The sequence below is a fragment of the Ochotona curzoniae genome, unplaced genomic scaffold, assembly GCF_017591425.1.
Source record: "Ochotona curzoniae isolate NIBS_2020 unplaced genomic scaffold, NIBS_Ocur_1.0 contig_883, whole genome shotgun sequence".
NCBI classification, from domain to species: Eukaryota; Metazoa; Chordata; class Mammalia; order Lagomorpha; family Ochotonidae; genus Ochotona; species Ochotona curzoniae.
In genome coordinates, this window is record NW_024466599.1 from 34,099,946 (window position 1) to 34,122,361 (window position 22,416).

Consider the following 22,416-nt stretch of genomic DNA (forward strand, 5'->3'; position numbering starts at 1 on the left):
AAAATTTAAAATAAAAATTAAAAAATGACAAGCATGTTGATTCCTTCCACTTCTGCTCAACATAGCTCTTTAGGTTCTAACCGTAAGAGTAGTGGGCATCAGATTGGAAAACAAAAACAAAAAATATCTCCAGTTGCAGAGGACATGACAGTTTAAATGGAAAGCCCTAAGGAACACGCCTCCCAACACATGCATTGTTAGAGCTGATAAACAAGTTCAGCAAACCAACACGGAAAAAATCATTTGTATTCCTATATACTGGCAATGAATAACCCAAAATGAAACTAAAAATACATCATTTACACTGTATCAAAAAGAATTAAATATTTAGGAACACATTGGAGCAAAAATATGCCAAACTACAAAGTAGCAAAAACTATTAACACTGTCAAAGAGTGTTAAAGACTTTAAAAAAATGGAAAGGCATACAATGTACATGGATTGGTAAATAATATGGTTAGAATGATCATATTTCCTAAAATTCAACTAACATAAGAACAAATGCTGTATGACTCTGTCTACATGAAGTATCTAAATTCATGAAGACAAAGTAGAGTAGTAGCAGGAGCCAGAGAAAGGGAGAAACGCTGTTCAATGAGCACAGAGTTTCAGATTTCTAAGATGAAAAAGCTGTAAAAATATTGGTAACAATAATATAAAAAAATGTTACACACTTGGAGCAGGATATATGCTTAGAAAAGACCCGAGAAGATCACAGCTTTCACCACTGGCTGATCCGAAAGTTCAGCGAGGGCAGCAAGAGAGACAGGTAGACTGGTTAACGGTAGCACGGCAAAGCATGGGAGGGTTCCAACAGAGAAACTGCAAAATCCTGTGCAACAGGTAAAGCTGCTGTCTGCAGTGCCAGAATCCCATGTGGGCACTGGTTTAGGTCACTAAGCTTCTGATACAGCTCCCTGCTAAAACTAATGAGAAAGCAGTAGAAGATGGCTCAAGTTCTTGGGTTCTTACACCCACATGGGTGACTCAAATGAAGTTCCTGGCTCTTAGCTGTGGCCTGGCTCAGTCCCAGCTGGTGCGGCCTTTTTGGGAGTGAAACAGCAGATTTCACTCCTTGTTTTACTTCTGCCCTTCAGATAAACAAATAAGCCTTTAAAAAAAATCTGTTAAGAAAATGGTAAATTAACAACATTGCAGGGCATAAGACCAACATGTACAAATTCGTTACGTCTTCACAAACTGGTAGTGAATAATTCAAAAGTGAAATTAAGAAAGTAACTGCACTTAAAATAGTATGAAATACAACAAAATACTTACTAAGACTCCATGGAATCTCAAGGAACCCTGAACACCTAAAGAAACAATCTTCAGAACAAATTCAGAGGTACCAAATTCCTGCTTTCAAATACAAACATACAGTAATCATACTGGCATAGAGAGAGAGACATACAGATAGAATGGAATAGAAATCCTAAATATAGATCATCACATACATACGGTCAAACAATTTTGACAGAGGAAAAAGAGAGCCTTTTAGAAACAGTCTAGGAAAAAGTGGAAAAATAACATTCAAAAAGATAAAGGTGGTGCTTCTATCACATCACATATAAAAATTAATCTAAAATGGTTCAAAGATTTAATGTAAAAGGTAAAATTATAACAAAATTCCTAGAGAAAGCCTAGATATAACACCAAAAGTACAGACAACAAAAACTAGATATAAGCAGCACAAACTTCTATACATATCTAGAGATATGAGGAACAGAGTGATTATGAAAGATGCAACCTAGAGGATGGGGAGAAAAGGTAAGCACCTGTAAGTCATAAGTCAGCCTGAGGCTAATCCACAGAACACATCTAAAATTCCTACAACCGAACTGAGAAACAAAAACAAAACGAGAAACAACCAGCCAAATTGACAAGTTAAATGACTTGAAAACACTTTTCTAGAGGATGTATGCAAACATTTCACATATCTGATCATTACAGAAATTTAAGTCAAAACCCTGATGAGATAGCTCCTCAAAGCTACTAGAATCAGGCTAAGTGTTGGCTGGAGCCAGACAAAACTGGAACTCTTGCACACTACTAACAGGACTATGAACTTGTGCAGCTACAACGGAACAACTTGGTGGTTTCTTACCAAGTTTAACACAGAATTAACATATGACCTATTCAACATCTTTGTTACTAGCTATTCCAACAGAATATGAATATCCTACATCAGCTCTAGTCACAATAGTCAAAAAGTGAAAAAAACTAAAAACCAATCAATGGTTGAATAAAATGTAGAGTAAAAAGTGGAATGGAATGTTACATTAGCCATAAGAAACCAATTAAGTGGGCCTGGGGTAATGGCTTGATTGATTAGTCTTCCATCCCCAAGCACCAAGATCCTATATATGGGCACCGGTTCATGCCCCAGCTGCTCCATTTCCCATCCAGCTCCCGTTTGTGGCCTAGCAAAGCAGTAGAGGATGGCACAAAACCTTAGGAACCCACACCAGTGTGGGAGACCCAGAAGAAGCTCCTGAATTCAGTTTAGTTTAGCGCCAGATGATACAGCCACTGGGGAGTGAACCAGTAGATGGAAGATCTTTTTCTCTGTCTCTCCTCCCTGTAAACTTGATCTGCCTTTCCAATGAAGCTAAATACTTTTAAAAAGCAACAAAGTACTGCTAAATGCTATAGCATGAGTGACCCTAGACAACAATTTGCTAAAGTAAAAGAAGCCTCCTGTAAAAGACATATGTTTGACTGCATGTAAGCTTGAAATAACCAGAATAGGCATATCCACAGAGAAGAGGCTACTGAAAAAGGAGAATAGGGGGTCACCACTCAATAGATATGGGGTTTCCACATGGAGGGATCGAAACTTTTTGGAATTAGCTAGTGGAGTGAGAATGGAGGCAAAACACTAAGTATATTCAATGCTATCGAACTGTTTAATTTAAAATGGTTTTAACTGTTCAGCTGACAGTCTACCTATCTGATCTCTACCTCTCATATCCGTGTCATCCTTAATGCTTCATTTTTAAAAACCCTATTTTATAAAAATGTAACCATTATCATTTATACCTCTTGACCAGCAATCTCAGATTGTTGATCATACATACCATCGGCTGACAAAGTATTTCTGAGGGGCCTGGCGGCGTGGCCTAGCAGCTAAGGTCCTCACCTTGAACGCACCCGGGATCCCATATGGGCACCGGTTCTAATCCCAGCAGCTCCACTTTCCATCCAGCTCCCTGCTTGTGGCCCGGGAAAGCAGTCGAGGACGACCCAAAGCCTTGGGACTCTGCACCCGTGTATGGGAGACCTGGAAGAAGTTCCTGGATCCTGGCTTCGGATCAGCATAGCATCGGCCGTTGCACTCACTTGGGGAGTGAATCATTGGATGGAAGATCTTTCTCACTGTCTCTCCTCCTCTCTGTATATTTGACTTTCCAATAAAAAAATAAATCTTAAAAAAAAAAAAAAAGTATTTTTGAGGACAAGTGGCCAAACCAGATAGTTCTTTGTAAGTTTTATCTCTACTATCCTCTTGTATTATAAAACATACACAAAAATATAAAGTTTATGGACTGAATATTTTCCTTTTACTTTTTGTGATGGTATACTTTCAATTTACTTTATATTCACAAGCTTAAGCCTCTACTAAATAAAGAATTCAACAAGGAGGTTAGCCAGCTACCGGTGTGGGAGCCTAGAGGCTAGAGACCTCACTTTGCACACGCCGGGATCCCATATGGGTGCCAGTTCATATCCTAGCTGCTCCACATCCCTTCCATCTCCCTGCCTGTGGCTGGGGAAAGCAGTGGAGGACAGCCCAAGGCCTTGGGACCACAACTGCGCCTGTGTGGGAGACCTGGAAAAAGCGCCTGGCTTTGGATTGGCTTAGCTCCAGCCTTTGCAGCCACTTGTGGAAAGAAGCAGAGAATGGAGGATCTTTTACTCTGTATCTTCTTCTCTCTGTATATCTGCCTTTCCAATAAAAACAAATAAATCTTAAGAAAAAAGAGTAGTTAAGGAGAAAGGCCACTATTCCTCAGGAGTATAGACAAGAGCTTTAAAAACAATGCAATCTCAAGATGTCAAGTTCACTCACTGCCTTGACACATTTTTGAACTCTATGTATTAGTTATCATAAACACTAACTCTAATATTTTTTCTTTCCATACTTAAGGGAACCATTTTGCAAGCATCATTTGTTGGACAGCACTTCTTCAGCTATAATGCTCAAAGAGTCTGTATTTGCTGACTCCTTGAGATCTGCCTCTAACTCCCTAGTCTAGAAACTTACAGACTTTGTTACAGAATCTACTGTAAGGGACTGGGCACAGTGGCATAGTAGGCTAAGACTCTGCCTGCAGCACCAACATTCCACATGGGTGCTGATTTATGTCCTGGCTGCTCCACATCCAATGAGGTACCCTGCTAAAGGTCTGGAAAAGCAGCAGATGGCTCAAAGCCTTGGAATCCTGCACCCATGTGGGAGATCTGAAAGAAGCTCCTGGCTCCAGCTTGGAATTGGCCCAGCTCCAGCCACTGTGGCCATTTGGGGAATGAACCAGTAGATGGAAGATCTCTTTCTGCAATTCTGCCTTTCAAGTAAACAAATCAATCAAAAAAATAAAATAAGATTGTAAGGATGTTATAAAGGGCACTGTTACATCACAGCGCCACTTTTATGAAAACAGATGAGAGAAATTTCTCTTAGATCTTTGTACCACAAATATCTGTAATGCCTTTGAAAATCTGAATTGTTTTATAGTTAATGTAATTGAATATAAAATCCTACTCATATCAAATACTAAAAACCACACAGTCAAATTTGTAGCTTAATTCTAGCATATACCCAGGAAGTATACAAGGATGTATCTCCCCCTGGCTCTAGCTTATCTTTCATCATTCATCTTCCTCATTTATTACTTTACAGTGTTATGGGTCACCCCAGCTTCAATTTTTCTATCATTCCAGTTCTTCATTTACTTAAAAAGAATACACTGTATTACTTCTCTGTGTGTGTATGGGTTGCGTGTTTAAAGATAACTCAAATATTTCTTGAAAGACAGGGAGAAATGAGTTGAAAAGCACCCAGAAACCAAACAACATTGTGCAGAAGAGAGGCCACTCTCAACTTGAACCCCCCGTAGGCCAGGAGTTTACTTTGCCGATTCTGGAGCATCTAGCAGCAAAACCCTTCATGCAAAGGGTAATTAGCAAATGAGTGATGATGGAAAAAAATGACAACTCACAATAGCACCGTACTACACTTTCTCACTCTTTTCAAGTTGGTATGAAATAATATAGTGAGGAAAGGGCAAGTGGCTTTTTTTTTTCACCTGTGCTCAAAGATTAACTAAAAAGTCCATGAAAAAGGCAGTCACATTGCCAGATGGAATTTGTAGCCATGTACCTGGATGCGCTTCCTTCTCGTGTGCTCAGAAGTCATTTGCGGATGACCAAAATTCAACGTCTTCTTGTTGTGCTTACACCGCTTCTCAAGGTATCTTCTCTGCTGGTTGGTGATGCTGCTGTATAATTTAATTCTCCTGGGTGACAGACACACTCTTTCATGGCCAAAAGCCTGGATCAAACGGGCCGTGTCAATGGTGGAAATAGAGCTACTCCTTTCACGCAAAGTTACCTCTCTATCTGTTTGGGTCAGTATGTCCGAATCGACAGAAGCGGTGGTAGAAAGAATGTTGGTGGTAGTATCTGTGAGCAGCTCACTTTCTTCTGAGGGTCTGGACTCCGAAGAAGTGTTGGTGATGTAATTCAAACCTGCCTGTTTTCTCAGAATGTACTTGTCAAATTTAATCTGTTCAATTTTAATCTGATTGGGTCTCCCGGCATGATGAGAAAGCACCTTGCTTTTTTTAAGATCTACGTTTTTATGTCTAAGATCTCCTTGGCTTTTATACCGCTTCTTCTTCTGAAGTTTGCTTTTCTGCTGCTGCTGTTTACCACTCCATCCCCTAAGATCCGGCTCCCCTCTGCTACCACCTAGCGTGCTTTCAGAGGCCTGCAGAGAATGTGTGATGGGATTCTGAAGAAGTTTAGTCAAACGGTCCAGTCGCTCCACCAGAGACAGCTCTTTCTTTTCAGCGAACTCAGGCAGTTTCGGTTGCCTTTGTTGCTCCTGATACTTGTTCCAGAGTTCATTCAGATTTGTGGTGCACTGAGTGGTTACCTCTTGGGTGGCCTTATGGTCCCTTTTGGGGTCTGTAATTAGTCTGCTGCTTTTTAGACAATCTCTAGCCTGACTTTTAGTAGTATGTATCATTTCTTTGTTTCCCAAATTCAAATTGATGCTGAGGCTCTTTAAAATTGTCGTATAATCAGTCGTAGTCTTGTCCACACTTTGAAATGGAGGCGGCATCGTGTGTTCTCTATGTTTTTCTGAATGATGCTGGAAGAAATCTTTCCGAGAGTGCTGCACAAAAACACTCCTTCCTACAGACTCATGACAGAAGTCTTGGTCATTTGGCAGGTGCACTGGATGATGAAAGTAAAACTTGGCCGACCTGAAGACAGAATGGGTAGTATTTTCAAATTCCGACTGACCTGCAGATTCTAAGAAAGAAAAACAAAAAAGGATTTTGAAAGAACTGTTTTGAGAAACTGTGCTGAGTTTTATAAATGCAAAATAAAGCACAAGTTTACGAAAAGTTTCAGAAAATTCTCTGCCCGTATAAGAAATCTGTGCATTATAATGAGCAGCCAGACTGGAATGGTGTTTTGAGACTCTTAATCCAAATACCAAGATTCTGGGCTGGATCCTGCCAATGACCAGCAGTGTAACCACAAGGAGGCATTCTACACTTCCAGGACTGCAAGACGGGCTGCTCACATGTATTCACCCTAGTCATTGTAATCCTGAGACCCTGAACCCGCATGAGAGACCTGGAAGGAGCTCCTGGCTTCAGAAATGCTCAGCTCTGGCCACTGAGGCCACCTGGGGAGTGAACCAGTGACTAGAAGATCTTTCTCTCTGTCTCTCCTTCTCTTCGTAAATCTGCTTTTCCAAGAAAAATAAATTAATCTTAAAAAATGTTTTGTTCATTTCATTAATGACACAGTCAGTAAAATTATATACACACACATATATAAATTGTAAACTGTATTAAGGGTGGACAAAATGAGGTGACAAAAAGCAATTTTCTTTACATTCCAAAATTATCATATTTGAAATATTGTTTCAAATTTATGATTACAACTGAATCTTTTTTTTAAAGATGGGAAATGAGGGCCCAGCATGGTGGCCTAGCAGCCAAAGTCCTCACCTTGTACATGTTAGGATCCCATATGGGCACCAGTTCTAATCCCAGCCGCCCTACTTTCCATCAAGCTTCCTGCTTGTGGCCTGGGAAAGCAGTTGAGGACAGCCCAAAGCCTTGGGACCCTGCACCTGTGTGGGAGACTCAGAAGAGACTCTGGGCTCCTGGCTTTGGATTGGCTCAGCTCCAGCTGTTGCGGCCACTTGGGGAGTGAACCATTGGATTGAAGATTTTCTGTCTCTCATCCTCTAAATATATCTGACTTTGCAAGAAAAACAAATACATCTTTAAAAAAACTTTTTAAAATTACAAGAAAAAAGATCTGGATAGCACTGATGTAATTTTTTTCCCCTGAACATTATTGGTTCACAATTAGTAGAATCCACATATGGGCACCAAGAACTAACTTACTCATTTCTTTGTTTTGTTCATTGCTAATATTTTTTTCCAAGAAATATTAGTTGTTTTACAAATCAAAATCTCCACAAGGGACCAGGTAGAACTGAAGTTGATTTGCATAGTAAAGAAAAGGAAAAAGGAGAGGAATGGGTCTTCATTTAAATTTTGAATTCTTCATTGTTCTTAGGAGAACAAGAGAGGAACGGAGACAGTGAGCATCCCTACACAGTGACATGCACCTGCGGCTCTATTACCTGTAACGTCTATCTTTACTGACTTGTTTTCCAGCCAGGCTTCCTTAGGAACTGTCCCTTTAACGGGGACCTCTTCTTTCTGCTCGGTGACTTTGGGGTTTAGTGGGCTGTCCAGCTTCACGTCTTGTACTTTAGCTGAGTGCTCTGGAACAGGAGTACCAGCAGAACCTAAGAGAGGCAGAGAAATGCAACAGACAGGAAGTTGATAAAATATTTGAAAATTCTCCTGGGCAAACTCATTACTAGTGGTGTTAAAAAAAAATTAATCAGAAATAGGTTTAGAAAATGATCTAAAGTACAGTAAAAAAACATAAATAGAAGGCATAAAGAATCGCAATGAAACAGATAAAGAACTTTAAGTATTCAAAAGGAAGGAAGCATAATTTCAGCTAGAAATATCACAGAAGCAATCTGGATAATTGGTTTTGAGTGCAGAAGATAACAAATGCATAGGAATATGGTCTAAAGTGAAAACAGAAAGGCATCCTAAGTAAAGCTGAAGACAGAAGTAAAAAACGGAGTCAAGAAGAGTAAGTGAAAACCTAAGAAACAGGGCAAGTGCGTTTTATTTGGTAATAGACCTTGTAATAAAACAGGCGAAAAACAGCATTCAAAAAGTTGCCTGGCAGTCTATAATATTCTGGAATTCTATGCTACAAGACTTATTTTGTTTTTTTTATGCTTAAGGACAGTGAAAACTAAGGCTTTTCCCCCCCTAACGATATGACTAACATAGTCAAAGCTGTTCCTGAAACATTCATTTTTCAACTGTAAAAAAAATTCAACTGTAGTAAATTTTTAACATACTGCCCAGAATGCAATCTAACTTCTCAAAAAAAAAATAGGCAACACAGTAAAAAGGATTAAGTGGGTAATTATGCTCTAAAGCATGCTTTTAGCTCACAAATGTGGCAGAAATACAAGCTGTCTTTTAAGATCCATTTTCCTCTTTATCTAAAATTGAATATTAACTTTCACTAGACATATGGGTACCAGGATAGACACTGTATTCTTAATGTGAATACATCTGACCCATAAGATGGATGCATGGGGAACAGTATATGTAACTTCAAAAGAGTACTCTCCTGTACCTAATGCCTAAGTCCTCGCCTTGCATGCACCCAGGATACCATATGGGCGCTGGTTCGATTTCCAGCTGCTCTACTTCCCATCCAGCTCCATCCTTGTGGTCTGGAAAAGCTGTTGAGGACAGCCCAAAGTCTTGGGACCCTGCACTTGCATTGGAGACCCTGAGGAAGTTCCTGGCTCCTGGCTTCAGATCGGCTCAGCTCCAGCCTTTGCGGCCATTTGGGGAGTGAATCAGTGGACAGATCTTTCTTCTCTGCTCTGCATGTCTAACTTTCCAATGAAAATAAATAAATCTTAAAAAGAAAAAGAAGGAATATCCATTTTTTCTTGTGTTGGCTGTAATGATAATAATGATAAAGCTATAGCTTGAAAATTAAAGTAAAAAATACTAGGGAGGGACCAGCATTTGGACATGTAGTTAAGACACTTATTAACAATGCCTGGTTCATGTAATGAAAGAAAAAGAATCCTTTACTTTGAGATTAAAAAAATTTTTTTCATTGTCTTTCCATTTGCTACCCAAGAAGCAACTGAGAGAACAACTGATGCTGTTCTGCCTGGATTGTTATGTTTTTATCTGGACAAGTTTAATTTGTGCCAAATTCAAAACATGAGGGGTGAGGTTGTCAGTCTGAAGCTGCACGAAACTTTCTCAACAATGTGTGTGTACACAGTGAAAAATTAAACAAACCCCACATTTTTCTGAAGCTTAGTATAATTCTTTGAGTGGCAGTTATTATCATGAACTTAAATTCTTCCCCCACAGCGTCTCCCCCAAAAGTGAGGTTCCCATGAGGCATTTCTGGAACTTATTGTCCAAGAATGGAAGGAGCCAAGACTGCAGGCACTGACCTCGAGGAGGGGTGAGCCGCTTGCTCGTCATGAATGTACAGGAAGAGGAGACACTTGTCCACAAAACTAACGTCCTCTGGGGGTTGTGTGTACAGGCCAGTCCAGTAAGAAATGTGTGTGGTTTCTGTGACTTGCTGATGACCACGCTGAAGCTCTTGGTGGGGGGAGTGGGGTGGGGTCCTTTCATTTTAAGTTGGGTTTATGGAATTTTCCCGATGTTGAGATGCATACAGTTCTTCCCTACCTCCCTCCCCATGCAGAAAAAGCAACTATGTAGAATTCCCTTAGAAAAGTTTTGTCATGTTCCCCATGAGATTGCATGGGTGTGTGTCCACACCTTGCATGTGTCGTGTGCAGAAGAGGAGGGGGCCTGCTGGTCTCTACCCTGCTGTGCTGTGCCAACCTGCCCCACGCTCCTTCACCATTATACTCTGTGTGTGTCACCGTTGTACTCACAACTCCGTGCATAAAGTGTGTGCTTTATTTGTCCGTGCCTCCGAAAGGAAAAAAAAAAAAACTAAACAAACAACAATGCCTGGTTCAGGGGCCAGAGTTGTGGTGTAGCATGTGAGGCTGCTGCCTCCAATGCTGGCATACTGTATGGGTGTCAGTTCACGTTCTGGCTGTTCCACTTTCGCTCCCTGTTAACGGGATGAAAAAAGCAGTGGGAAATGGCTGAAGCGTTTGGACCCCTGCCTCTTCTGTGGAACACTCAGATGAAGCGCCTAGGTTCCTCATGGCCATCTGAGGAGTGAACAGAAGCGGACAGAAGACTCCTCTCTGACAGAAGACCTCTTTCTTCTTGTTTCTCCCTCTCTGTAGCTCCTTCAAATAAGTGAATAAATCTTAAAGAAGGAAACAAAGAATGTCTGGTTCTAACTCCTAACTCCAGCTTCCGTTTAATGGGGATCCTTGAAGGTGGCAGTGTTGGCTCAAGTCACTGGGTTCCTGTCTCCCACAGCCAGTGAAAGGACCTGGGGAATGACAGATGGGAGCTCTTTCTGTTTCCATTATCTCTCTGCTTCTCAAATAAAAGAATAGATGAGCTTTTCAAAAGACTGTTAGAATAAGGGAGAGTAAGAGCTTTGTTCATTGATGCTGTGTAGTATATCATGTGAATCCTGGAGTTTTGTCAGAAAAAGAAATAATTTTCTCATCTTCTTTAAACCTATGACAGTTTATTTTCATCTCTCAAGAGTCACAACTTGGGCCCGGCACGGTGGCCTAGTGGCTGAGGTCCTCGCCTTGAATGCGCCAGGATCCTATATGGGCGCCAGTTCTAATCCAGGCAGCTCCACTTCCCATCCAGCTCCCTGCTTGTGACCTGGGAAAGAAGTCAAGGATGGCCCAATGCTTTGGGATCTTGCACCCATGTGGGAGACCCGGAAGAAAGTTCCTGGCTTCGGATCAGCGCACTACAGCTGTTGCGCTCACCTGGGGAGTGAATCATCGGGCGGAGGATCTCCCTCTCTGTCTCTCCTCCTCTCTTATATCTGACTTTGTAACGAAAATAAATAAATCTCTAAAAAAAAAAGAGAGTCACAAGTTATCCTAATTTAAATTCGGTATTTTAAATCAGCACTATCCCCACTAGAGTAAAAATTACTGGACAGGTAGGAAGAGAATAATGAGTTAAACCTCTAAAAAACCAAGCTTCTAACAAGGACACTAGAGTCAATATCTTACCATATTGAGGTATTTAATCAGCAACAGTAAAAAGCCCACTCAGTAAATTTCTGCTAATAAGGTTAATTTGTATACCATATATCTCAATGACCTTTAACAATGTCTGTTGTTACTAACATAATGAAAAGTACACTGAGAATAAAGCTAAAAATATTTGAGCTATGGACCCAGCACGGTTGACTGGTGGCTAAAGTCTTCGCCTTGCATGCGACGGGATCCCATATGGGTACTGGTTCTAATCCCTGGTTCTAATCCCAGCAGCCCTGCTTCCCATCCAGCTCCCTGCCTGTGGCCTGGGAAAGCAGTAGAGGATGACCCAAAGCCTCGAGACTCTACACCCGTTTGGGAGATAAGAAGAAGCTCGGGGCTCCTGGCTTTGGACTGGCTCAGCTCCAGCCATTGTGGACACTTAGGAAGTGAACCATCGGATGGAATATCTCCCTTTCTCTCTTCCTTTCTGTATATTGGACTTTTCAATAAAAACAAAAACAAAAATAAAAATAAAAAAATACGTGAAGTAGTTCACAGACAAACAAAACACTGGAGGGCAGAAGATAGAAAAAGACTACATTTTTGTTTCTGTTCTTAAGGAAAATTTTCATTTTAAAATCCAAGGGGGGAATGTTGACAGCGACAGTTCAGTTACCTGCAGCGGCCTTCAGCCTGGGCTCGCTTTCTTCTGGTGGGACAGTCTTTGCCATCGGCTTTTTACTGTAGCCAACCTCTTCCTGCTTTTTGTCTGGGAGGTTCTCATCCTCAGGGATGGACACGAGACCCGGGGAATCTGCACAAAGGACATTGTGTGATGCCATGGAGGAACAGAATATAAACACAACAGGTAAGCACTCATCCACGCACCGAAACACAAACGAAATCCTAAGCTGCTTTATAATTAGAAACAAAGAACTGATTAGGTTCTACTCTGTAAAAGCCAGGACATGAACTGTAAAGCTTTCCATATTTTTCTGTCTACAGCAAGTTTAAATAACATTTTAAATAAAATGCATTCTTTGATGGTTTGATGCAACAGGTAAAAAATTTAGATCAGGTATGCTTTGTATAGTAAAAAAGAAAACTGGAACAATATTTTTAAGCTCTGGTCTACTAAAAATTTCTAGCATTCATGAAGTCAATCTTGGTAATTCTTTTACCTCTCCAAGGAAAGCACTTATATCATCCAGATTTTAAATACAACATCTTCACGTCATTTTTAAAAGTCTCATGACATTATACTCTTTTAATCTTGTTTAGTATGCTCTAGTTCCCTTTTCTCCTGTTCCCTTCCCCAACCTTGGTCTTATTTCATTTCCCATATCTAAGCATGAATATTTATCAGCAAAGCATTTTCAACAAAGAAAATCAGGAGGACCCTGTGCAATGGTTCAGTGGCTAAATCCTCATCTTGCATGCCCATGAACCCATAAGGGCACAAGTTTCTATCTAAGCTGCTCCACTTCCCATCCAGCTCCCTGCTTGTGACCTGATAAGGCACTGGAGAATGGTCAAAAGTCTTGGGACCATGTATCTGTGTGGGAGACCCAGGAGAAGCTCCTGGCTCTTGGCTTCTGATCGGATCAGCACCGGCCACTGTGGCCACTTGGGGAGAGAACCAGCAGAGAAAAGATCTTTCTCCCCTTTTCCCTGTAAGTCTGTCTTTCCAATCAAAATATTTAAAAAAAGAAAATCAGGAAAGGAGCCTGGCACTGTGGCCTAGTGGCTAAAGCCCTCGCCTTGAACATGCTGAGATCCCATGTGGGTGCCGGTTATAATCCTGACTGCCCTGCTTCCCATCCAGCTCCCTGCTTGTGGCCTGGGAAAGCAGTCGAGGACGGTCCAAAGCCTTGGAACCCTGTACTCCTGTGGGAGACCCGGAAGAGCTCCTGGCTCCTGATTGGCTCAGCACCGGCTGTTGCTGTCACTTGTGGAGTGAATCATTGAACAGAAGATATTTCTGTCTCTCCTCTTCTCTCTATATAGCTGACTTTGCAATAAAAATAAATAAATCAAATAGCAGATTATAAGACTCCTCATTCCAAAGAGGCCCCTGCCATACACAAAGGAAAGAATGCTGAAAACGGGCCATGTGGGTTTGATTGAAACTTGGCCTGACTTGCGTGACATTATTTTCTTTTAAAAGCTGAAATAGCAGAAATTCACATCAGAAATACACCACAGTATAACAGCATGGTGTAGAGAAATCTCAATATTTTGGATTTTTCTAAAAAAAAAAAAAAAGGTGTATTCAGGCCCGGTGTGGTTGTCTAGTGGCTAACAGTCCTCGCCTTGCACGTGCCTGGATCCCACATGGGCGTCCGTTCTAATCTCAGCAGCCCTGCTTCCCATCCAGCTCCCTCTTGTGGCCTCAGAAAACAGCTGAGGACAGCACGAAGTCTTGAGACCCTACGCCCACATGTGAAACCTGTAAGCAGCTCCTGGCTCCTGGCTTCGGATCAGCTCAGCTCCAGTCACTGTAGCCACCTGGGGAGTGAATTAGCAGATGGAAGATCTGTCTCTTTTCCTTTCTATATATCTGATTTTCCAGACAAAAATACATCTTTTAAGAAAGATGTATTTATTTTTGTATGAGAGGCAGATTTATGGAGGGAGAAAAAGACACAGAGAGAAATATCTTCCACCCACTGGGTCACTCCGTAGATGGCCTCAACAATGAGCGCTAGCCTAGTCCAAAGCTAGGAGCCCGGAGTTTTTACCAGATCACCCACATAAGTGCAGGGGTCCAAGGATTTGGACCACCTTTTGGAAGTGGAATAGCTGGAACTTGAATTAGTACACACATGGCATGCCAACACTGCAGGCGAAGGCTTACCACACTACACCAAGTCACTGGCTCAGTATTTTAAAATTTTGAAGTATATTTATCAATCACCGTCTTCCTAGTTAAACTGCTTGACAAGTTTCCAACATGACAGCCAGCTCATCTAGGCCAGGTGAGGACAGTGAACGCTTCATCAAAGGATAAAAAACAGAACAGGTTGGACTACTTTCCTGGCCAAGCTTTGCAACATGTTCCTGGGCTTGTGGGTGCACTAAGGTGGACTTGGTCAGCCAACAGACCTTGGAGAGATTTTCTCAACCCTGGTGCAATGAAGATAATGATGTTTCAGAACTATCAAAACCACTCAGGTAATACCCTCGGAACACTCTTCCCCACATCAGGGTCTGTAAGGCATCATCTAATGACTGTCCCCTGTCCCTGGGTCCTGATGTAGTTTGACAGCAAGAAGTGACTCCTACCTTCCTTTGGACACAGAAGAAACAAATAAATTGAAACATTTGTCCTACCCACCTTCCTCCTTGCTTCAACCCTCTCTGCCCTAAATGGAGGCCCACAAGGGCATGCATCCCTCAACTATGTCAATATTAAAAATAAAATGAAAAATTTAAAAAGGTCAATACTCCTACCAGACCTGACAGAGAAAAGTGATATATTCAAAGGCTCCTGATTACAATGCTTTGGATGTCCCAACAAAGTTGGGACCACCTGAACTGATTCCAGCCAGCTAATTCTAAGTATTTCTTCTTGCACCATTGGAAACAAAAAGAGCGAGTGAGCAAGCGAGCGAGCAAGAAAGACAGGAGAAGGGTTTTTCCTTAGGAAGCCAAGTTTAGAAGTAGACCAGCGCAAGTCTGGCGGGGTTCTCAGACAACCAAACCTGACTTTATTTAAAGCACAGCATCCACAGCAAATAAAGAGGGTGAAGTATACAGAATTCTTTGTGAGTAAGGGTTTCTGATGGACATCACCTGTTTCCTGTCAATTTTTTTCATACTCATCAATGCAACTGCTGTTATCATCTAGGTAATGGCAAACAGGTGAGGCATTCCCAGAAGCCTGAGAGCTTTCATTTATGAACTATGAATGGTAGAAATGCTTCTCCTTCTGTTTACTTATCGGTCCCAATGTTAGTTGGCAAATACACAAATTTTCTTTTTTGAAAAGGCATAGAAACAGACTTCAACATGTTTTCTAGTGTAACAAAAAATTATCTAGAACAATGAAAATTTGTGCCTTAGCACTTATTCATCTATCTTACTCACAAAAGTAATGCTATCACCTGAAACCAAAGACACTCTACCAAAAGAACAGCAAAGATTTAAAACTATCCCGAGGTCAGTAGCGTCTATTTGCCTAACAGCAATGCATAGGATTGGTGAAAATAAAAAGTACATTTAACAAATAAATACAGGCAATTACACATGCAGAACTGTCAGTGGTTACTAGGGCTTTCATTGATTAAATATTATCATGTATCAACTAAAGAAGCTTAATGTCAAAGGTGCAGAAGAAAAAAAACTAAGTAAAAATTCCTAAAGATTAAAATATTTTATATTTGGAAATAGATCTATTTTTACCTAAGAATAAGGCTAAAAACTAAACTATCCGCAGTGACCAGATAGATAAGACAGCTGAATGAAGTGGACTGGGCTGGGAAGTAAACCAAGTGGCTGCGCCTCCTGCAGGGGACAGCCAGCTCAGCCAGCTATAAAATGAGGCCATGTCATGGTCACCCCAATTTTTTCAAGAAAATCCTCAAGTCTTCTTTTTAAATACTGACTTCAAAATTTATAAAGTTTTCTAACACCCATATATTTCCTTGCAGAATTCAGGCTATGACAAGTTAGTTTCAGCATGTGACAAAAATCAATTAAGGAAGCAATTTATATCATACTTTCTATGGACTTAGGTTGTTCTAAAACAATACTTGATTAGGTACTACTTCATTTCAAAAGCTATACTACATTTTCTTTCATATGGAAAAAAAAAAGTTAGTAAAAAAAAAAATCTCTAGCACTTTCTTATACACGCCGGAGTAGCAAGGAGGAAAGTCAGAAGAGGAAAGATGAAAGGGAAAGAAAAAGCTGCAAACACAAAGCCTGTCGCTTACCTGCATTATCTTTCTCAACGGGACTTTTCTCCATTGACGAAGTCGACTTAGGCACTGCCCTCTTACTATAGATCCCTTCTTTATGCTTTATGTTGACAGTGTCTGGAAGGGCATCGTCCCTGGTGCCCAGCACCTGCGCGGGGAAATCTGGAGCAATGGCGTCATTGGATCCTACAGTGAAACAAGAAAGCAATACAGCTGGCACACATGTAGACATGAAGTTGATAAAGAGATATTTAAAATTTTTGCCTCTAGGGCTACTCCTACAAAAAAGGCACCAGAATACAAGGGATGTGGGAGATGTTATGACATATGATGAAGACATAAAATATTTAAAAGCATTTAATTAAAAACATTTCTATAGGGACTGGCATAGTAGCACAGCAGCTAAAGTCCTTGCCTTGCATGCACCGGGACCCCATATGGGTACGTGCAAGCCCTGCCTCCATCCAGCTCCCTACATGTGCCCTGGGAAAGCACAAGAGGATGGCCCAAAGCCTTGGAACCCTGCACCTGTGTAGGAGATTCATAAAAGTTCCTGGCTTTAGATCAGCTCAGCATTTGCCATTGAGGCCATTTGGGGAATAAACCAGTAGATGGAAGCTCTTTCTCTCTGTCTCTTCTCTGTAATTCTGACTTTCCAATAAAAATAAATAAATTTTTAAAATACTCATCAACAATTGATCAAACTTGCTTATTCTGATAGTATATTTTTAAAAGCACAGCCTTGAAGGGAGTAGAAATTCTTTCATTTTTAGTTATACCCTTAATTAAGCAAACACTTTTATGGTCCCTTTTTATTTATTATCATTATTATTTTTTAGTTTTACCATACTAAGAAATTACAGGTGTCATCACAGTCTTCAGCAGTTACCATTAAAAACATGTTGGGTCCAGTATCATATGAAATTAATGACAAAAAAACAATCTGGGGCCAGTGGCATAGGGCAGAGGGTGAAACTACTGTTTATCAGTGCCCTGGCTTGAGTTTTGGCAGCTTAGTTTTAAATCCAGCTTCTTATTAATGTAGCCAATGACAATCTGAGGAGAAGAATATCTGCCAGCCACATGGAGACCAAGAAGAAAGCTCCTGGCTCCTGGCTCCCGGCTCCCACCTTCAGGAAGGCTTGGTCCTGACAGCTGTGGCCATATAGGAAGTGAAACAGCAGATACAAACCATCTGTCTCCTTGTCATTTCAAATAAATGAACCTTGCCGAAAAAATTCCTAAAACCAGGGATAACATCCCTTTTCTTTGCAATTCCTATACATGCAAAGATGTTTATAACAAATCATAAAACTGTCCAGTCCAAAGTGATCCAATTCATCTTGTGTCAATGACTTAACTGGCTAATCCTCCCCCTTCAAGCTCCAGCATCCTATATAGGTGCCAGGTTTGTGTCCTGACTGCTCCACTTCTGATCTAGCTCCCTGCTTATGGTCTGGGAAAGCAGCAGAGGATGGCCCAAAGCCTTGGGACGCTGCATCCATATAGAAGACCTGGAAGAAGCTCCTGATTCCTGCCTTCGGATTGGCACAGGTCTGACCTTTGTGGCCCCTTGGGGAGTGAACCCGCCGACAAAAGATCTTTCTCTATATATCTCTTCTCTGGAAATCTGCCTTTCCAATTAAAAAACAATCATACCACAGAGCAGGCATCAAGGTATACTAGGTGAAGACTCCACTTGGGGAGCCAGCAACCATATGGGTGCCAGTTTGAGTCTCAGCTGTTCCACTTTTAATCCTGCTCCCTGCTAATGTGCATCAGAAAGCAGCGAAGGATGGCCTCAGGCTTAGCGCCTAGAATTCACATGGAAGACCCGTAAGCAGCTCTGGGTTCCTGACATCAGACTGGCTCAGTTCCAGCCACTGTAGACATTTAGGGTGTTAACCAGTGACTGAAGATCTCTACCCCTCTCTAAAATATTCCTATTAAGTAGAAATAAATAAATATTTTAAAACAAAAGATATTAAAAAGAGATTTATTTGTTTTTACTGCAAAGCCAAATATACAGAGAGGAGGAGAGACACAGAGGAAGATCTTTCATCCAATGATTCACTCCCCAAGTGACCACAGCGGCTGGAGCTGAGCCAATCCGAAGCCAGGAGCCAGGAACTTCCTCCAGGTCTCCTGCTTGGGTTCAGGGTCCCAAGGCTTTGGGCTGTCCTCCACTGCTTTGTCGGGCTGCAAACAGGAAGCTGGATGGGAAGCAGGGCTGCCAGGATCAGAACTGGTGGCCATATGGGATTCCAGCACATTCTAGGTGAGGACTTTAGCCACTACGCTACCATGCCAGACCTAATAATCTTTTTTAAAAAAGTGATGAAAAAATTGGGCCTGGTGTGGTGGCGCAGTGGTTAAGGTCCTCGCCTTGCTCGCCCGGGATCCCATATGGGCGCCGGTTCTAATCCCAGCGGCAGCCCCACTTTCCATCCAGCTCCTTGCCCGTGGCCCGGGAAAGCAGTCGAGGACAGCCCAAAGCTTTGGGACCCTGCACCCGCGTGGGAGACCCAGAAGAGGCTCCTGGCTTAGGATCAACACAGCATCAGCCGTTGCGCTCACTTGGGGAGTGAATCATCGGATGGAAGGTCTTCCTCTCTGTCTCTCCTCTCTGTATATCTGCCTTTCCAATGAAAATAAAATAAATCTTTAAAAAAAAAATGGGATGAAAAAATCATACCACACCAGTTCCATTCCTTTATGTCGATACGACCATCGGAAGTACTTAAAATTCTCATGTGATACGCTATTCATTCTCTAAGCCAATACTTTTCCCACAGTGAATTCACAAAGATGCTATGGATATTTTAAAATTTGAAGGAAATGTACTAGCCAAAGGAGTTCAAAGTTTCAACATCAGATTGTACTATGTTCCTTTCAATGCTGCCACGTCTTTGCAAAGCAAAACTTCTGGCAGTTGTTACAATAAAAAGAAACGATGGATATCTCACCATTATCAGTGCCCAAAAAATCAAAACAAAAAAGAAAAAGCAAACAGTGTTTATCTAAAAGCACCGATGAACTTCAAGTTCCCATTCCAGAATCAACTAATCAACACACAAAGAAATTATGAAAATGTCTGGTTCTGAATTTCACAATGTCTAGTTCTAATTTCAACAGGATACCTGAATGCGAGCTCTCAATGGTGGTGTCTGATTTGGCATCTGGAAGTGAAGGAGTCTGTCCCAGTTGTGGAACATAGAACATCTTCGAACCACCAGCTGGCTTATATGGCAACAGCACAGGCTGGACTACGGAGGCAAGTATCAGAACAATTAAGAAAATATTTATTAATCCATCAGACACATACTGAAAATCTTCCATATGCCACTCAGTGATCAAGAGTTTTGAGTCACACATACAAAAAATTAATGAACAAGACAGAAACATCTTTGCTTTCAAAAGGAACCAGAATTGTTGAGGAGGGAGATTAATAGTAAATCATTACTGTACTAACAGAAAATGCTGAGACTAGAAAAACAAGAGACTGGGTCAGGATGAAGTTTAATTAAAACATCAGGAATATATTTCATTGAGAAGATTTTTATTGAACCAACTGCAAATCTGCTTTCCAAAATGTCTGTGTCAGCACCAGTGCTGTGACATAATGGGTAACACTGCTATTTGGGACAACAGTATCCTAAATAGGCATTGGTTCGTACCCTGACTGCCCTTCTTCCAATCTCGCTCCCTGCTAACGGCCGGGGCAAAGTAGTGGAAGATGACCCCAGTATCTGGGTCCCATGTGGGGGAGACCCAGATGGAGTTTCTGGTTCTTGGTTCTAGCCTGGTCCAGCTCTCGCTGTTGCAGCTGTTGGGGAGTGACCCAATGGATCTCCCTAAATCTGCCTTTCAAACGAACAAATGAATCTTTAAGAGAAATAATTTTAAAAAATTATTTGCTAATAAAATACATGGAATCTCATTGTTCAAATATGCATTTTATGATTATTAAAGTTTTTTTTCTAGTCACCTGTTGAAATTTAAGACTGAATCTAGCCCCACTTTGAGAAAATAAGTATTCTTTTCATCCTAATTTTGTTATTCTTCCAGATAAACTTGAAGATAAACTGAACAAGTTCAAAACAATTTCATTCAGAATTAGAACTTAAATTTTTAAAAAATATATTTATTGGAGACATGGAGTGGGGAAGTAGAAGGATACAGAGGGAGGCCTCGCAAGTGCTAGTCCACTCCCCAAACGCCCAAATGACTGAGGCTAGGCCTGGTCAAAGCCAGCAGCCTGCGATGCAATCTCAGTCTTCTATGTGGGCGGCACAGCCCTGGTACCTGAGCCATCACTCCTACTTCCCAGGTGTGCATCAGTAGGAAACTGGAATCGAGAAAAATCAAGACTTGAACCCAGGTATTCCAATATGGGCTGCAGACCTTGGTGATGGTGCAAGAACTGCGTTCCTAATACTGAAATGGAAGACCTGCATTGCACCTGCAGCCTCTAGCTCCACCCCGGCCCTGGCTCCGGCACAGCCCCAGACATCGCGGGCATTCAGGGAGTGAACTAGTGACGGGAGCTCGATCTCTCCTCTTCTGTCTCCCCCAAACTCAGTTCCTTACAAAACAAACAAAATCGTACGATAATTGACTAGAGAGAAAAGAATCACAAATTGGTAACACAGTTATACATAAACACTGGCATAAGCATCTCAAACAGTCGCACTTTCTCACCATCTGTGCCACGAGCAGGAGTGATGTGCTGGACCGAAGACGATGACGCAAACCTGACCGGAGGCTTGCTTTGCTTTTGAGTCTTGGGCTCTGGAACTTCATGCCTATCATCTTTCGCATTAATAAAAATCTCAGAGGAAAACGTGGCCTTTCCCGGACTCACTGTGGTTATCTGTGTGACAGCATCAGACGACATTTTTCCAGAAGAAACAGACAATGGGATCTTACTCTGCTCTGAAAAACTGAACAAAAAAAATAAAACATGGCAGGTGACACCCTTGGCTTATCGACAATCAAAATCTCTTTCTAAAAAGTTTCAAGGAACGTTTAAGCAACTACAAGGACTATATTGTGGACATATCAAACTCACATTTTATAAAAATAACCCTGGAATCCTTAATTTTGCTACATGTATTCACTTTTAAAAACTTTTACTTCAATTTAGAATTCCTTTATTTAGCTCCTGAAGTGATACATTTCAGGTGCAATGCATCAGAGGTTCCCATTTCATTGGGGAACAAGAAGTTCTCAGGGTTGTGGTTACATGTGCAGATCAACAGAACTCCCATTAAAGCCAAGTGAAGTAAAGGGGTGACTGGATAAATCATTAGGGAGCAGAGAGAAATTTCACTCGAGAATTCCAAGAGGTCCCGCGAACCCTCTCGCCAAGGAGGCTGCAGCTCCTCCTCCATGGAGTGGAGGCCGAAGCGAGTGGGTGAATTTCAGACTAAAGTAAAAAATGGACAAGCGGCAACTTCACAGCGAGAACACAAGGACACCGCCTCACCCCAGGGATGACATGGACATAAAATACTCCTTGCATTGTTTCAGAAAACCTGAAACTCCAGTCAGAAAATATCAGTCAAACCCAACCTGCAAGACTATGTATGACGCTGTAAGCTACGGAATACAGGATTGTAACAGACTGCAGGAAGATGAGACATGACAATTGTCTCTGTTTGGCTGTTGTAACAAAACTGACTTGGTGGCTTAGTAACAACAGAAATTGGACCCGGTGCACTAGCCTAGTGGCTAAATCCTTGTGTTGCATGCGTTGGGATCCCATAGGGGCGCCGGTTCATGTCCTGGCTATTCCACTTCCTATCCACAACAGCCCCCTGTTTGTGGCCTGGGAAAGCAGTAGAGGCTGGACCCTGTAACCATATGGGAGACCTGGAAGACATTCCTGGCTCCTGGCTTAAGATTGGCTCAGCTCTGGCAGTTGCAGCTACTTGGAGAATGAACCAGCAGACAGAAAATTTTTATCTCTCCTTCTCTCTGTAAATCTGACTTTCCGAT

At 41.6% G+C, this 22,416-nt stretch overlaps 1 protein-coding gene across 1 annotated transcript in view; it reads right to left on the reverse strand.

Moving 5' to 3' along the window:
- Positions 1-22,416, reverse strand: part of ALMS1 (ALMS1 centrosome and basal body associated protein) — a 96,968-nt gene that overhangs the window by 24,596 nt on the left and 49,956 nt on the right. The window contains exons 10-15 of the mRNA XM_040993215.1: positions 21,118-21,359; positions 19,557-19,682; positions 16,432-16,602; positions 12,171-12,308; positions 7,898-8,065; positions 5,381-6,540 (exon numbers count right to left, since the gene is read on the reverse strand). Coding sequence (XP_040849149.1) covers positions 5,381-6,540; positions 7,898-8,065; positions 12,171-12,308; positions 16,432-16,602; positions 19,557-19,682; positions 21,118-21,359 — 2,005 coding nt within the window. The remainder of the gene's footprint in view (positions 1-5,380; positions 6,541-7,897; positions 8,066-12,170; positions 12,309-16,431; positions 16,603-19,556; positions 19,683-21,117; positions 21,360-22,416) is intronic.